An 18851-nucleotide genomic window follows, 5' to 3' on the forward strand; every position below is an offset into this window, starting at 1 on the left:
TTTCAGATAAACGCCAGCATTTTTTCCCCATTTTACTACGTCAATAACTTTCCGCCCTATCAAGCATTTAATTCGAGTTCGGTTAATGATCTTACGAGTGCATTCAGTCATTGAACAAAAACTCAATTTTTTATTCAATGATTTAGCGAATTCAATTTTGATATTTGTTTATTATATTGATAGGCAGCACAAAATACACATTAAGTTTAATGTAATAGGTACCTTCAAAGAGTATACATACGTTATATACTCTTTGGTACCTTTCATTCCGGAAAATAATATTTACAGAAGCGTAAAAGGTACCAGTACGTTAGTAGTATTCTTAACAATTACATACCTATAACACGGATGAGGTGACAAAATTAGGGTTAAAAGAGCCTCAATAGATTATGCCGTCCGTATATATTGCTTATTCTGGATGAAATAATCAAATCATGGGCTCAAACAAACTATAAGAATAGAAAACGTACATATTACTTTTAGGAGAATAGTTTTCAACAATATACCACATCTAGGTCCTCTTTTAGTCCACATCAAAGTTATCAAACCTATTAATAAGAAAAATATATTAGAAACCAAGTCAGCGGAATCTTTTTTGATGAAAACAATATGTAATACTTCTTGGTCCAATAGTAGGTAATATCCGCAAGTCGGCGCATGGATAACCACAGTAGCATGTTCGTTATTAACTATAATTACAATAACTCTCAATTCACATTGAAATTGTTTTTCGTCATTTAAACTAATCTCTTTCATCTGAATAAGCATTTTGAGATTGCGTGCGCTTTTCGCTGTGTAGTAATTCTTTCAGTCGAGTTCAGTAATTTACATCTTGATGGAAACAAATAACAAGCCATTGAACGCGAATCTGAAAAGATCTGTTTTTACACGAATAGCGCTGCACGATATGCCTTCAAACACTAAACTAAACCATTTTGGCGTCTGGGTTCCGTCGGCTGCGTCGGCACCCGGTAGATTAGTTTCTAGGTTAGTGACTATCGATAGTTCATCGGTGATTGTGAAAACAAACTCTGTAAACGCAAGTGGTCTGTCTTCTTCAATAAGCTTCTGTGACCAGTCTGACGCTTCTTTCAATCTCCGGGCGGGTTCTTAAAGTGAGCACCTACTCAGAACGAATGAGTATATTAGAGTTCACTATTCAGTCGATTGAGATTGTGATTTTATTCTCCTACCCAGGACCAATAAGTTCCTTGATGAATTCATGCAATGTCCCTGAGTGTGAATTATGCTGGGTATCAATAGACTTGGGTGTGAGACATCCGGCTCTGGCGCAATTCCCGCAAATACAAACCCTAAAATTGTAAACAGCAGTAATATAAGAAACACATTGGCGGAATGAACTTTATTCTTTGAGTTTTGGTCGTAATTTCAATTTGGCGTATTTTGGAAACATGAAACTAGCAGAGAGAACCACAAAAAAATTATGTCTCAAAATTCATGAAAGGGAAGGTACTTTCAGCTGGCTTGTTCGCATAACCCGAGAAATGAATAGATTGGAGAATGGGTTTTATCGTTATCTCGGCCGAATTGAGGTTAATGAACCACAAAACTTGCCTGTAATTAATGGTAATGATTCACCTCGTGACTGTAAAGGCGGAAATTGGTACGTATACACAACTGTTTTCATAAATTGAGGTAACATCAAATGAATATCAATTTTGTGGACAACGCTCTAGCATTTACTCCTGGAGTTTCTACATGAAACAAATCTCCCAGAAGCTGAGAACTTGTGTAGGTATAAAGGCTGCTCAAGTTGATGAATTTAGAGATTATTTAAGTTCTCCAGTTGTGCTAAAGTATTTTTCATCTTTTTTGTAAACTAGATTTGAGAAGAGAAAACTTTACTCTGTGATGGATTTACATTCATATGGTCCCCTCATGTTCACAAGAGGAATACGAGGAGAAGATTGGGAAAGCTACCTTGGAGCAAGCAAACAAATTTTGAAATGTGCATTAGTTTTACTTTTATTCGAAGTGTTTACATGTGAAACTTTTTTTAATGCTTTCTAAAATAGCATCGCGCATTGTCTACCTTAGAAATTTCATAGAATATCTTCATAAATAAAACATACAGCATGCGTAAACAATAATTTTGAAACCGGTATTAGTTTTAGTTCCATTCAAAGTGCCTACATATGATATTTCATTTAACTGCTTTCATAAATAATAAAGTTGCCATTGCGCATGCACAAAACCAAATTTCTTTAACTTCCTTATTCCAAATGCCTATGTATAACATTTCATTTAAATGCTTTCATACATAAGAAATTTGGCATTGCGCAATGCGCATGCGCAAAACAACATTTTGAGAACGTCTATTCATAGTGTTTATAGTTCGTTTCACTCGTTAAGTAGCGGGAATTCCCACTGCGACATTTAAAACAATAGGACAATAGCCCCCATTTACCTAACTAAAAGTCAGCGGTTCTCAATAAAATTTTAATGTCTCAAACGCCAAATTGTAATTGGGGAAACTACTTGGAATGTGTCTACCTATTTATTTAATACATTAATATGGTATCAACACGATTATTGTCGTTAATGTCCTATTGACGCATTCCTTAAGGAACTACATTTTAAATATATCGATTATTAAGGAAATGGGCCGATTTATACGAGCACTACAACTCTGAACTGTACTTCATTGTAGTTAAGGATAGTAATATCGCTATAGTATTGTATAGCATTTCTTTCCGTTCTTGCCAAAGTCCTAACTACTGCTTCTATTATTTCATCGTCCGAATCTGAAGATGAAGTAACAAAATCGTCGTCGCTTATTTCCAAAAATAAAGCCATCAAATTTTCATTAAACATAATTATGTAGGTAGTTTAAGGTAGGTATCTAAATTTGTATAGTTATGTACCGTACCGCGAGATCAATCGTTTTATATTAACCCTAAGCACGAAATTTATTATGACGCAAGTCACTCCAATCACGTGATTAATGAGACATGGACAAACCTTAAGGCTGTATAAAACGAATAAAGCTATTGATACCTTCGATTTGGGGCACTCTGTATAAAACTGTTAATGGAAAAACGCGTCAATCAAAATAGGTACTAAATCGCAGTGTTCGAGGATTTTTCCAGAACATAGAAACCGAAACTGTGAAGGAATTTGTTCTGTGCATTGTGAAAGCACTGTATCTAGCGATTGGAAATACGAACCATATTTATTAATTTAGATGACGAACTTTCATCGGACACTATTTTCTTTGATCTTTTTTCTGATTTACTTCAACAACCAAGAAAATCTAACTGGCTACACTAAGAAGATTTTTAAGTATTTTTATGGGACGTGCAGGTGTAAAAAAAAATTGCTTAACAAAGGGATATTTGGAAGTCGAATCTGACCGTAATTTTATGTGCTTACTTTTGTTATAGATAGTCAAACCGCTTTTCATGGGTAACCGTGTGCAATAAATTAGAAGTACGTCTGATATCGCATTTTGTGCGTGTAAGAATGATTGTAGATACTTTTTGTTATCGCACGAAGGTAAATCACTTGCGCAGTTACGCTTAATCCTTTTAAAATTATGTTGAAATCTTTCGGGCTGCAAAGGAAAATCCTTTTTGCATTAATCCGCAGCAAATTACTCTTTTTCCCTAAAAGCCGTCATACCGCGGTGGTTGACAAACCGTGTATTTGCTAACCCTTACGTTCTTATCTACAACGTGCTTTCTTTTCAGATAATTCATCGCGATCTCGCCGCTAGGAACATCTTAATTACGGAAGATCACGTTTGTAAGGTTGCCGATTTTGGTTTTGCGAGAGATGTTATTGATTCTCATGTTTACGAACGTAAAAGTGAAGGAAGGCTTCCAATTCGTTGGATGGCACCTGAGTCTCTTTACGATAACATCTTTACTGTTAAATCGGACGTCTGGAGCTTCGGAGTACTTATCTGGGAAGTCGTCACGTTAGGAAGCACCCCGTATACAGGACTTTCTGCGGCTGAAGTTATGAAAAGGGTAAGTTTGGATATTTAACTTAATTAAAAGATAACCGCTTTATAAACGAGTAATGCATTATTTAACCATAGCTTAAAAGTTTTCATAATAATTTTTATGTCTTACTAACCTATCATAGCACATTTTATATCTGTGATACGCGGGCATAAAGTGCATTAAGTATCACCATAGTAACTCATTTATACTTAATGACAAAACAAACAAATATTTGCAGGTCATTGAAAATTAGAAACGTCAATTATTAATTGTCAATATCTACTAAATCACAAGATTGGCCTTATTTCGTATAGTTTCTGGAACTTCTTCCTCATTCACGATGAATTGAATTATTTAAAATTACGTTTGACGTTTGGATGGTTTCAACTACATTAACAAATTCGAACCACGCATACTCGATCAAACATAATGAATTATTTTGTAAACGAATTTTGACGAAGAAAACTATTTGTAAGACATAAAATTGTGTATGTACCACGGGCATAAGCTGATGTTTATACTCTCGGGCGACTAAAAAGCTCTCGGGCTATAGGCCCTCGAGCATTTTAACTCGTCGCCCTCGAGAATATAAACATCACTATTATGCCCTTAATACATAAATAACTATTTTTCACCCTTTCGGTCTTTGTGTGCAATATAATATTAAATCCATTTGTGTAACTAACTAGAACTAACTAATTAGTAAGTAAAGGGCTTTCATTTCAAAACCAATCGCCTGTTGAATTTTGTCATTTTGATAAAAAATCAAAATTTGCAAAAATGCGTTCGTTTGGATAGCTAGGGGCAAGTTTAATGGGAGGTTTACCTTAGTTTTAGCATTTACCCCCACAGCGCCAACTACCTCTGCTTTAAAATTGTAATATGCATTCCCTATCGAGAGTGACTCATCATTTAGAAAGCCATAAAAGTCTCAGAAATAACCTCAAAATCTAATTCGTATGCTGTGGCTATGAATTAATTTTAAAAAACGAAAACAAATACAAAATAAATAAATTTGGCGATTTCGCGTTTTGATTGTATAAAATTAATTTTATTAAATGCTTAAAATGGTCTCTATTAGTGCACAGACCGAGGTACAGCCAATAGGACAGAGAGTCTATTACTTTCTTCCAATATATTCTGATATTAATCCCCCTGTTAAATTCCCTTCTAGGAATATCGCCGCAATATTTTCTTTCTCCAGAATACCTGTCCAAACATTGGTTTTCTGCGGAAGTGGATCGGATCTTTCGAAAAAGTGTGATTTTTCGTTTTTCTCAGTACCTAACAATGTATTTTTTCTTCAAACGTCAAAATATTAGGCCATTGTTCGACTGAGTAGTAGGCGCCAAAGTTTGACATTATCGTTAGAGCAGTTTTTACTTTTCCTTTTCCTGTCGCCGGAGGGAAAAGTGTAGTTATGGAAACACAACAATTGCATTTATTTATTCAAAAAATTATGATATATTTTCAGACTTATTAATATTAAATGTACGTAAGTGTTGCATTCTGAAAATTGAAGCCGTGCAACGATGAACTAGACCCTGTTAAAGTATTTACCTACTCTCGATTTAGGCGATGACCTTGGCGAAGACGGTGTTATTAGATTTCCTGATGCGCCTATTTCAGTTACCGCAGTTTCGTTTAAATTTAATATTCGGCTAGCATTCTCTTTTTTGTTGCGAATCGACTCTTCTATGTATCCTTCTGCTACGGAAGTCGACCTCCAACCCCCGTGGCGCTTCTACGACTCCATACTTCCTCCACCATCGATGAGTAATGTAGCCGAAGTACGCCTTAAACAGTGACCCGTATATTCTTGGACATTGCCTAATTTTAGAAATTCGGCGACTTTTCTGGGTACAGCACTGATCGTATGAATCCCCATCACATTTTTATAGCACTTCCCATTCTGATATTTCAAAAAAAACCTCTCTTGCATATCTCTCGGTCTTAATGACGTGTACTTGTGGTAAATATTCATGAACATTTCTCCGATGATGGTAAACGAGCGCACTTTTTTCGTTTTGCTATCGGGAATTTTTATTAGGATTCAATTTTCCAACTCTTCAATGTCGCCTATATTCATTTTCATCATTTCATCACCGGATTTCGACGGTCCGAGGCGCGATACTGCTTCATTCGCCTCAACGGCAATTTCGGGCGGCGTGCATTGCATTCTAAAATTAACTAATTTACACTATCTTTTTAGTGATTTAATTAACTTACTTCTTTCTTATCGAGAAATCTTTCTTATTGAAAATTACGAACTGACATGTAATTTTTTCACTCAATAACATTATTTACTGCCTAACCAAGGAAACAGCACCTATCTATTCATGCAAAGGAAAAGAAACTTACCTATACTTGACAATGGCGTTTAATTTAACGAAAGCGATTAATATCCCTTAAAAACCTTGTGTTTTGGATAAATTTGCGGAAGTTTGAAGAAAAAATAGCATAGGTATTTTATTTGGAGGAGAAGTTACTTTTCAAGGCGCGCCATGAAAAGTAATACTTCTCCTCCACATAAAATAATGTACTATTTTCGAAATTGTCATGGAACATACATTTTCACGCTTACTTTATGTCTGGTGATTTTTGGTGTCTATGAAAATCCCACTTTACCTGATTACTTTTCCTGCCTCCTGATGTCACTTTACCAGACTTCTGTCAAAACTGACACATTATTATATTCAACAGATGAAACCTGGGAATTAAAGTCAATATTTGCTCGACAGTAATTGTGATTTTCTTGACTTTTAGGTCAATAACAGCTTACTGTTCACAAATCCGCTTCAAGTACATTCGTCACTAACGCAGATGTCTTCGGAAAAATTCTTGTAAAACAAGTATACCTTGTATGACTTGTATGGAAAAAAAACAGAATTTTATGATTCGCGGCAAACTGACTTAGCACCTTATTTCGCATACTTCGTCCAAAATGTGCGATTATGTAACTTATTTATTATAGTAGGATTTTCGTACGTTTGCGCGCACGTTATCGCGGTGTATATTACATCTGAATTAAGTGTTTGTTTACATAGTACCTATCTACAATCGATAGAACAGAATAAGAATGTGGGAAATCATTCGAACAGTGCTACATTACATAGTGGTTTAGTATACCATTGAATTAGTAATTATCTTATTCAATGAGTATAGTCATAGAGTAAATTTACTCTATAGTTTAGTATACTCATTACACCAACGATCCTCTACAGTACAGTACAGTATACCAACCACAATGCAACACTGTTCGTATGGTATTTCGCAAAGATATTATCCATGAAACTAGCGAACATTATTAACAAAGTAATTTCGCCAGATCAAAGCTATTCCGTTCCGAACAGATCCATGTACGATGCAATCCATTTGCATAGGGAAATACTTTTTTACGCAAACCAACACAATATACCGTTAGCAGTTGTTAACCTAGATCAGAAGTCTGCCTTCGATAACATCTCCCACACATACTTATTTCAAGTACTCCAATTGATGAATTTTGGGAATCATTTTACAAAATCAGTAGAACTTCTATATAGCAATGCTACAAGTCATGTAAGAATTGGGTCGCTGCTTACAAGAGCCATAGAGTTCAATAGTGGTATAAGACAAGGTTGTCCGTTGTCAGGTTCCCTTTTTTCCATTGCAATCGAACCTCTCCTTGCCCTATCACGTAAAGTCCTGGATGGGTGTTTGATTCACATGATGCATAAAGAAATTAAAATAACAGTTAGCGCATACGCCGATGATGTTTCTGTGTTCATTTGTAATGAAACTGACTTCGCAAAACTAGAACAATGTTACAGTATCTATGAGGAACAATCTGGTGCACAACTAAACCTTTTAAAGTGTCGCGGAGTTTGGGCTGGTTCGTGGAAAGGAAGGCAAGACCTCCTCTAAACTTCAAGTGGTCATCAGACGGTATCAAAATATTAGGGGTTCCTTTAACCAATAGTGCTGAACAGGATTCGATACAAGCCTTCAACGTGCTCTGTGAAACAATCAACTTTTCATCCGAAAGATGGAAAAGAAGACTGCCATCTTTATCCCTAATCGGCAGAAAAATCGTCATTAATACATACATCGCTCCGAAGCTATATCACATCCTGCAGTGTATCACTCTTTCGAGTAAGCAACAAAAATCTTTACAGCAAAAGTTAGTTGACATTATTTGGAAAGGGAAACACTGGACTTCGCATGAAGATCTGTGTTTTCCAGTTCGGAAAGGTGGTTTGGGACTTGTGCATATCCCTTCCAAAATTAACTTAATGCGGGCGTGGCTGGGAAAACGTCTCATCACGGTAGCTGAAGATTCAAGTTGGAGGTCGATAATAGAGGAGAGTATGCAAATGGCGGATGATCTGGGACTGTCGTGGCAATGGTTTTTTTTGGATGGGAAAAGACCTAGCAGTCCCTTAGTCTCAACCTATGTACAAGAGCTTATCTCTAACATGCAAGCAATAAATTTTACATTGGAGCACTTCGACTTTCTTAAAACCCCAACCACAACGTCAACCTTAATATCACATGCCGTACCGCCTTTATTTAGTGCCAACTGGGCTAAGTGGGGTTACAAAACGATAGGCGACTTCAGGATTGGGGATAGATGGGTGGACGAAGAGGACTTACTTTTGCCTGAAAATGCCACTATGAATGTCAGGAACCAACTTATAGCCCACTACAGAAGGATTAGAGTTTTTTTCCAGGCACTGTATACCGAGCGCGATGTAAACCGCAGAAATACTCATGAAATTGTACTAAAATTTAAGTACTTTGGAGGCACCACATTAACTCTGAATAAAAGCAACAGAAGAAAGCTACAAAACCTAATCATGGCTGAGTACTTTCAAAGGACTTCCGACAAATGCTTAAGTAATCACTGGACCGAGATCGATACTAACTGGTCATCATTTTTCAACTGCTGTACATCTGGTTCAATGGCAGAAATTAGCTGGCGGTTTGCGAAAAACAGATTAGCAGATCCGACCTATCTGCTCAAAGCAAACATCAGGGTTACTGAGAACTGCCAGGTTTGCGAAAAGATCACAGCTAACGCTTGGCATATGATAATAGAATTTGGCTTGTTAGCCAAAGAAATTTGGGGCCTTGTTATCGCATGGGCAAGTAACATCTGGCAAGGTAGAAGACTATCACTAGTTGACGCGTTATGTGGAGTAAAAGAGAACAACCGCAGTGATATTTTAATCAATTTTCTGACTAATTCTGCAAAGTTTTATATATATGTTCAATTAATCACCGCCATGAAAAACGACACGCATCCAACGTCCCTTCGGGATGGCTACCTAAAGGGCATTAAAAGCAAAATCTTAATAACTTTCTCGTGGCATAAAGGCATGAATAAAATGGACAGTTTTAAAGATCAGTGGTGCATTGGCGAAGTGCTTTGCAGTGTTAATCGGGGCGGAGAGTTAAAGTGGGGCGGAGTGTGGGATTTGTAAACACGTAAATAGTAACGTTCTGTATGTAGGGAAAAAAAATTTTTAGGTTAGGTTCAACCCCTCGTTGGTTTTATTTGTAGTAGACACAACGTTTTAATAAAATAATAATAATAATAATAATAATAATAATAATAAACATACTTATTCTGTTCTCTCGATTGCAGATACTATGTACACATACTAGACCGAGAGCCCGCGTAGAAAATATGTAAGTTGTACCTATTGGTACCTATTGTCAATGCATATGCAATTCCGTTATCGATTTGGCTTCAGTGAACTCCGTGGAACGTAGTTTACGCATATTTAAAACCCAGCCATACGTTTTAAGAGGAAAATTGGCGTAAAATCTTAACGATGCGCCGACATAGCGCATTTTTGCAAAAATAGCGCCTCGAACTCGGACCAACCCTCGTTTTTCGCAACATGGCCTCGTCCATCACTCTGACGTTTAATTTCTTAAAATGGCTGAACATCCTCATTTTAAGGAAAATACGCCTTTTCGAGTCAGTGAATATTCCCAAACCGAACATAGGGAATTAACATGGGAAAGGGGTTTTTTGTAAATAGTTGTTTCCCATGTTAACTTAGAGGGTTTATAATGACACCAATAGAAAGAAGATTTGTTTCCTCGTCTAATGATATACGAATTAGTTCATTTTCAGGTGTATTCCTTCACCTACCGATTATGGTCCAGTACGGTACAATCGTCACTTGATGGTATACCGTTGTCTTTTCTGCTTGAACAAAAAACTGTATACCCATATAGGATCATAGTGTAAGATACGATATAGGTACCTATGAAACCGTAACCATTTCCAATATTAAAATTTACGTTAAAAATGTCACTATTACCAATGAATTCTTTGATTTTTACTCTAATTTATAAAACATCGGCTCATAGCTGATAGTCGAGGTTATTCGGCCGTTCGGAATAAATTTTCCATCCAGGTGTATTAATTTTTCTATTTACTTGTACATTGTACATTGTAACTTATGTTATAAATGTAGGTATAGGTACCTACTCAAATGATTAACTTTATTTATTCGATTTTTATGATTTCCCTCTTCCCTTATACTATCTATCTTTAAAGTGGCGTTTGTACTAAAATTAAAGATATAACAGTTATTTTTATTGATTTTTCATTTTAGCCTGTTCTGCTCTTGTCAGTAAAAATTTCAGTCGATGTATAATTTTAGTTAGGTAAGATAAATTGCTGTGCAAAGGTTACGACGTTATTGGATATACACACAGAACTAGAGATCTGTCCTTAAAGTGCAGGACAACAGCATATTTATCTTGGTTGGAAAACTAACTGCTTCAATTTAACAACCCTCTACTCACTACTGTTAATATAATGCGCAACACGACAGTTTCGCGCCCTTAAAATTCCAACCCATTTTACTTTAGTTTTTTTAAATAATACGTCAATTCCGGACGTCGCGCTTTTTTCCGACTTCCCCTTGGCGTTGACATATGACATATATTCACTCTTTCTTGCGAGTGATATATAAACTTAATCCAAATGAACCCCCAAATGTTAAAGTAGCTAACGGGTTATTATACTAAAAAATGTTTTAATCGAGGTTTTAATGTACCTAATTACAAAATTTGATTAATTATGATCCAAAGCATCAGGTACATATGAGTGTAGTTAAAATGTGAAATTTTGTGTTGTTATGAGAAGGGTGGATACTCTGACCGTCTGCTTGCATTAGTGTTGATTGGCGCCATCTATATAAATGTAGATATGTTATTTTTTTTACTCCACCTAATGCTTTCTAAACAAACAGGGCTATTCATCTAAATTAACTTGGTATAATGTGACATAGTAGAGTATTCAACGTTAACTATGTACATTTACATTTTTTATGTCAACCATTGCTGACAGTGATAAAAGAAAAGATATATATATATTTTAAATCTTAAATATCATACAACATCTAACAACAATTAACTAACCTTAAAGTAGAGAGCTCACCCAAACTAGGGAACTAAACAACCACGAGTTTCCGAAACTTCGTCTTTTCATATAAGTTTGCAGTTCAAAATAAGTTAACAAAAATTAAGTAGATATCCTGGTATCGATTTTGACGTTTAAAACTTCGTATTGCCATTTCAGTAAACCCTCATGTTACAACGCAAAGTTTATTAGCAAATATTGCAAATAGGAGAACTTTCTCGGAAAATATATAATTCGGCGTCCTGCAATCAAGCGGCAGTTTGTGTACTGTGCTGTGCATACTATCATTTCCATTATTTTGGATTTTAATTTTTATAACTAAACTTTCATTCTTTGGTTAATATTTGTTGGAAGTTAGTTGCACTGATAATAGCAGTTTTTCTCCGTTTCCGTTCGTCTATGCCTGGGTACGTTGTATGACGCCACCAGCTCTTAGGACGCACTTTAGTCCTGTGGTATATACGCTATTTTCACTCTGGTAATCAACTACAGCAATTTCAATGTTAAAGTGCAAATTTTAAAGAAAAAATTTGTTTGATTGTAGGTTCAATATACCTTGTAATGTCAAATTGTGACCGTATAATGATAGTCTTAAGAGCCCGCGACGCAAACCATCACCATTCAAATAGCAGCATAAAACGTATACATGAACAAGTATTGGAGGTGACCATACACGAAACGCTCGGTCTGTCGGACCGCATTTAGCCGGAAGGTAAACAAATTCAATTGTTTATTTGTATATTTCATAAGAAATCATTACTTTTAAGAAAAACAGGTAATATGTGGTACCAAATTAAAGCTCTTGAGGTCAGCTGCACAAATAACTCGGTCTGTCGGCCGGAAGTCCTTGACAGACCGACATTTAGTCTGCTGCTAGAAGCCGACATTTCAGTTAGTTATAAATTTCTACGGTCACTCTGATCCAAGCATTTTAGGTACCAAAGAGTAAATAACTATAAACCTCTACAGCGGATCTAAAAAAGCGACTGAGCTCCTCGGTTTGACCCTACTGGATCATTGAACATTTAGTCTGCTGCTGGAATCCCACAGTTAGCTCAAAATATAAGAGAATCATTCAATTCAAAAACAAAACGGTACAAGCTCTGAAGCTCATCGATGAGATTACAAAAGCATGTCCGCTGAAGTAATGAACCAATTGTAAAGTGAAGAAAAGTATTAATTTCACATTTTGGCGATAACTTTTGTAGAGTTAGGGTAAGGTAACTGCACACCCAACAAACTTACACAATGTAAATTCGTCTGGGGATTACCGCTTAGTTCCGAACTGCGAATGCACTACAGATCAAGAACGATTTGATAATGTTTAGTGACTATGCTCATACGCTATTTATATCACAGCAATTGCTTCTTAACCTACTATTCTAATGAAATAGGAGGTGCTGATGCGTCGACCTAGTCAAGAATGCTTACGATTGTTTTGCATCGTTTGCTGGTTTGTTTCCTAATGTGATTATTGTTCCTCGTTTGGCAGCGTTTTGCTTATTTTGGTTTTTAATTAATTGTATCCTTGACTTGAATTCTTCCTTGTTACCTTATGCTAACGTTCCTAAATTTGGGCTGGCGTATAAATCCTGTTCTAAATGAACAACTTTTCTTCACTTTACAATTTATATTGTGGGATTCCAGCAGCAGACTAAATGTTCAATGACCCCGTAGGGTCAAACCAAGGAGCTCAGCCGCTTTTTTAGATCCGCTGTAGAGGTTTATGGTTATTTACTCTTTGGTACAGAACTAAAATGCTTGGATCAGAGTGACCGTAGAAATTTATAACTAACTGAAATGTCGCCTTCCAGCAGCAGACTAAATGTCGGTCTGTCAAGGACTTCCGGCTATTTGCCTGCCGACAGACCGAGTTATTTGTGCAGCTGACCTCAAGAGCTTTAATTTGGTACCACATATGACCTGCTTTTCTTAAAAGTAATGATGAAATATGCAAATAAACAATTGAATTTGTTTACCTTCCGGCTAAATGCGGCCCGACAGACCGAGCATTTCGTGTATGGTCACCTCCAATACTTGTTCATGTATACGTTTTATGCTGCTATTTGAATGGTAATGGTTTGCGTCGCGGGCTCTTACAATAATGATAAAAATCAGTTTGATTTAAAGATTCTAGTGTAAAACTACGGCGTAGACATGATCGTTTAAAACTCTGAAGAACAAGCTATAAGGAAACCTCTCAAATTCATAAAGATATTATATGGAAAACGGTATAGGTAATATGTGTAAAATATGGTCCAAGAATAAAAATGTACATATAAAGGTAACAATTAAGCATTGTGTTTGACAATTCTGTACTGTACTGTCACTTTTTGTCCCGCGTCGCGTTTACTCCCTCCTGGAGGAAAAGTGACACTTTAGTCCCTTAAATGAATGACAAAACACGTTGATTTAGTCCACGGAGCACAAAAATACTAAATTTCAACCGCTGACATGGTAAAAAAGAAAACTTTCTCTCACATGGAGCTCTCTTTTCGTGATGCTCTTCTTTCGCCTCAAGCATGATTTTTTCACGTCATTATAACCACATAGCTCAATCGCATTTTCTCTTATATTTAAAATGTTTAATGTAAAAGCGTAAATTCAGCTACCTAACTTAGAAAACTCTATCATAATAAGTTTGGAATACGCCCAAGTGGCCAGTCTAGTTACTACTAATATTCTCAAATGCAACGTTGCCAAATTTTATACCATGGCTTGTACCTAATTATAGACATTGATATACCTCCTTAGACTTTGATGAACTTCCTGGCACCTTACACCCACGTCAATAACCACAGTCTATGGAATCTAATCTGTAACTAACGATTTAAATTTAATCAATGCTTTAAATTTCATAACTCTTCAAAACGTCCAGATAGCACTTAAATGCACTCGGCCAGAAGTTTAACATTCTAACACATAATTTCACATCTTATAATTTTAATAAATAAATTTACACAAAGGATAAAATTTAAACAAAAAATTAAGCAATTCAAAACAAAGCTAAAATGGACAAATATACATCAAAATAACAAATTCCGATCAAATAAACCAATTCCCTGCTTACTCGTAATAAAATCCTCCAGATTTAAGGTAAATTAAAACATTCACACATGCAGGATTGCCCGTCCTTATCTTCGCCATTATTCCAACATAACGAACGTCCAGCTGTTGATACAACAATATACATTAACCACACATTCTCCATGGGATTTTGTATTTCCATAGAATGTTGAAAATGTCCTATGTATGTGTATCTGGGATGTACGTTTCATAGACTTCATATAATATAATACATAGTATATACGTTTTGGATGTCTTATTACATGTATCAGGCATGCTTCGTATATTAGCATACTGATAAGTAGATATACCATGAATATTCCAATAATATGCAAATAGATATTCCATGTACTTTGTATACATTCAAAATAAATGTTCCATAGAGGTTCCTTTGTTCTTCAGGATGCATGTTATCTACATTACATCTATACATAAATTAGAATTATTTGTGTAAGTGTGGTAGTATACAGGGTGGTGTTTCTAAGTGGACCATTAGAAGTATCTCAGGAACGGTTTGGAATTTCGATTCGGGACCTATTAACTTTTTTGAATAATCGATGAAAAGAATCATTTAAAAAATATTTTCAGTATCAGAACGATACCGGAACTTTCTTATTTCAAATGGCACTACCTTTTCTGATAGCATTTTCGAATTCCTCATAAAAAATCAGTATGACTTTTTCAATACGATGCTATGTCTAACTGAGATGTTTCGAAGGTATTTCGCGTTTTTATAATTCACGGAAAACGCGCCGCTAACGATAAAGTACCGTCGGTAATACAGAACACCTCACAACATCCATAAGGTCCATACCCTATAATCTCATGTATATACGAGGGCTATCCAGAAAGTAACAGACGTTTTGAAATAAAAAATTAAGAAAGTGTAAGAAATAATTTTTATTATATACATTATTTGGAAGCTTTTTTCAACATAGTCGCCATTCATATTGAGGCACTTATAGCGTGGAACAAGTGATTTGATTCCAACTTTGTATAAATCCGCCGCCTGAGTCTTTAATCACTGGTTAACGCTGCGCCGGCTTGAATTTCGGCATCACTGTGCAAGTGGTGCGAGCGAGGTCTTTATCGCTGGGAAGAGGTGGAAGTCGCTTAGCGCTAGATCCGAGCTGTATCGAAGGTAATTAAAAATCTCCCATCCAAAATTATCCAAGAGCTGTCCAGTACGGTTGACGGTGTGCGAGCGGGCGTTGTCATCGAAAAACAAAACTTCCACCTCTTCCCAGCGATGAAGACCTGGATCGCAACGCAGCGGTTCGATAGGGACACCGAACTTCATGCCAGCGTGCAGGTTAAAATCTAGATGTCCCTCTCCACAATACTCACTTTTTCGAACGGTCATTTATTTATCAGTTTTACTACCTGCTACAATAGATATTTTAATATATTCAAAAATTCTCCTTCGTTATCGTCTTTAAAAAAAAAATACGAAGTGTAGGTTATTAAGTGAGCACTCATATTAGATTTGTAAAAAAAAAATTTATTTTATATGTATGTGTATAACGTGTGAATGATACACTAGGTTGAGTGGTAGAGCAACAGTTGTACGTCCAGGTCAACGTGTTGAACTCCGCCTAGATTATTTTCGTTTTAATTTTATTTACATTATATAATTTCGTAATAAAGGCATTATTATTATTATTATTATTATTATTAAAATCTCAGGCGGCGGGTTTATACAAAACACTATAATAAGTGCCTCAATTTGAATTGCGCCTGTGTTGATAAATAACCCAAGAGTGTAGCTCCCAAATGTATATAATAAAAATTTTCTTTACAATTTTACAATTTTTTATTTCAAAACGTCTGTTGCTTTCTGGACAACCCTCGTACATAAAATGAATGAATGAATGAATAATCAATGTAGATATAGTATATACATAAGATGCACATTATATTCGCTGTACATTTTGGGTGTAAAAGGTACATACATAAGATATCGAATTCTACGTGGGAAGTAAAATAGTTATATTAAGTTACGAATGGTATACCTCCGAGTATACTTCACATTCGACACACAGTGTCGCCAATGCCATACGAGTAGCCCAACTTAACATCTTATTGAATATTAAACTGGTAGCATGGTGCAAAAGGTCCATTTGGTTCGTGTAACTCCCGTGCATAGTATGTGTTTCGTTTAGTCAACACTGGGGATGCTACTTATAGTAGTAGAGAGAGGCTTCAAAAATTGTATTCTAATACTTTTTATATTTTGATATAGCAATACGTTTTCATTAACTTGTAATTTTAATTGTTGATGTTCACTTATTTTAACCAATTCCTCTTTTCAGGTACGAGACGGTTATCGTCTAGAGAAACCAGAACATTGCAGAAGAGAGTTATATAATATAATGTACTACTGCTGGGACAAAGATCCAAAACAGCGGCCATCCTTTGAGGAGTGTGTGGAGCTGTTAGAGAAACTAATAATAAGTGAAACTGACTATATAGAATTAGAGCGGTTTCCTGATCATTCCTACTACAATATGACCAGTTTAAGCGGAGAGAAGCTTTAATAGAAAGTTTACTGTTAATTACGTGTACTTAAAACAACAGTTATGTACATATTGTACTCATTCATTCCATTAAGTATAGGCAAGTAGGTAGATATTCATTCTAGTCTCTGCGCTATTTGTAAGGATCACTTATTGCTCACTCCATACGGTTGTTAACTTCAATAAAAAATTGCAGCTTGTTTATATGGTGTATCAAACATGTTTCAATGTTAATTTACTGGTACTGTGCACTGGCATTATTCTTAAAATTGTGCAAATTAGTCTTTCAAGATATTTATAATTATAGTGTTCCAACAGTAAAATGCGTTGATTTTTGTTTCACAAATTAATGTTAATAAAACGTTTCAGTTTCGTCTAACAGAAATCCTTACCAACGGAAACAGGTCATAGCACCTAATTGGTATACCTCAGGTATACCTGACGCTATTGTAGAAACCAGGGGTGTAAGCGGAATATATAAAAGGAAGTAGGTATAGTGCTTTAATATTTTGCATCCTTGTTACGCTCAAACTGTTTTCTTATTTTTTTAGTAAGGGTGTCGATTTCGTTTAAAATTCTATTATCGCCTTTTACCTCTCCAAATTAATCCTTTTTATTATTACGTTTTCGTATAGAACAATCACAAAAAAATATCAATGGACCACTTTTTCAAATTTTTGCGTGGAAAACTACTGCCAATGGATCCCGGCTTACTTTGAAGTTTATCTATGGATACATTGCATCTCATTAATTTAATAATTGCCTTCACTACGCTAAAATTGAATTATTGGCAGCCTTGGCTGTAGATAATTAAGACGAAAATAAAAAACGAAAAACTTCAAAAAGTGTATAGCATAATTTCTAAAGCAGATAAGTTCCCTTAATTGATTTTAAAAGAGAGTTCCTTTCAATGTTCAAATAGGATGGTGAAAACAGTTTCTCTTTGTTGCTTCTACTTTCGTGCGAATCGTTACCATTCATTAATAAATCCGCTTAGAAATTTAATTTGAAATTCCTCCAGATTTTATGTACAACACGCCTCGCATTTAATTATAGAAGTAAAATGCATAAGCTATTTAATGTTAGAAGCCAGCCCGTGGCTATTACATACCGTCAAAACTTGGCAAGTGAAGGTGTAGATAAATTGATTTATGACTTGAATAACTTCAGAAACTAACCTCCCTAAAATTTTTCTCTTCGTGGTTTTCATTTACGGGAAAGCGGACGTAAAGCAGTCGCTAAGTTTTTACGGAAGCAAAGTCTAACAATTGAAATATTTGAATGAAACGCTTTGCGTAATAAAGGGGCAGTATTTTGAAGTGCCGTTGAGTAATAGAAAACGTGTTGCCTGTAATTGGGAGAGTAGGACAGGACGTGACATTATGTTACACTTACGTCATTTTTCCACACCTTATTATAGTTCTTGTACCAAGGTGGGTATTTATTGATTAGACGAATTGGATAAGGTATTATTTTGCCCATTTTGTGAAGCCGCAACTCTCAATGTAACAGATTCTGGAAAATTGACAAAAAATGCTCGCAAACAAGTTGGCGGGGTGAAAATTTAACCTGTAATTATGTTCATTTTTCCGGTTGCATTTTTTAGTTAAAACCAGATCACATGACTAAGTTTCATATGAACACCACTTTTCAATACAAAATATCAGTACGGGTAAGTACAAGCGAAGGGATAAGAGATCGAAGATTTAGTCGTTTAGTATTTTATAATACAAGAATCTTTAGCATATTATAATGAAAAGAAGGACTTAAAATTGTTCTGAAAAATGAAGGTTTTTAATCGTTTATTTTTCCGAAACTGAGTGCACTTTTAGCTTAGCTGCCCTGTATGGTCGTAGGAGAAAGTTAATTTTACCT

The 18851-nt window shown here is 35.6% G+C and overlaps 1 protein-coding gene across 2 annotated transcripts in view; it reads left to right on the forward strand.

Moving 5' to 3' along the window:
• Nucleotides 1-17178, forward strand: part of LOC116164364 (tyrosine kinase receptor Cad96Ca-like) — a 270318-nt gene extending 253140 nt beyond the window's left edge. For both annotated transcript variants that reach the window (XM_031478533.1, XM_031478534.1), the window contains 2 exons: nt 3711-3992; nt 16773-17178. In XM_031478533.1, the coding sequence (XP_031334393.1) occupies nt 3711-3992; nt 16773-16997 (507 nt within the window). In that variant the 3' untranslated portion in view covers nt 16998-17178. The remainder of the gene's footprint in view (nt 1-3710; nt 3993-16772) is intronic.
• The last annotated feature ends 1673 nt before the right edge of the window (nt 17179-18851 follow it).

The sequence above is a fragment of the Photinus pyralis genome, unplaced genomic scaffold (genome assembly GCF_008802855.1).
Source record: "Photinus pyralis isolate 1611_PpyrPB1 unplaced genomic scaffold, Ppyr1.3 Ppyr1.4_LG2, whole genome shotgun sequence".
Taxonomy (NCBI): Eukaryota; Metazoa; Arthropoda; class Insecta; order Coleoptera; family Lampyridae; genus Photinus; species Photinus pyralis.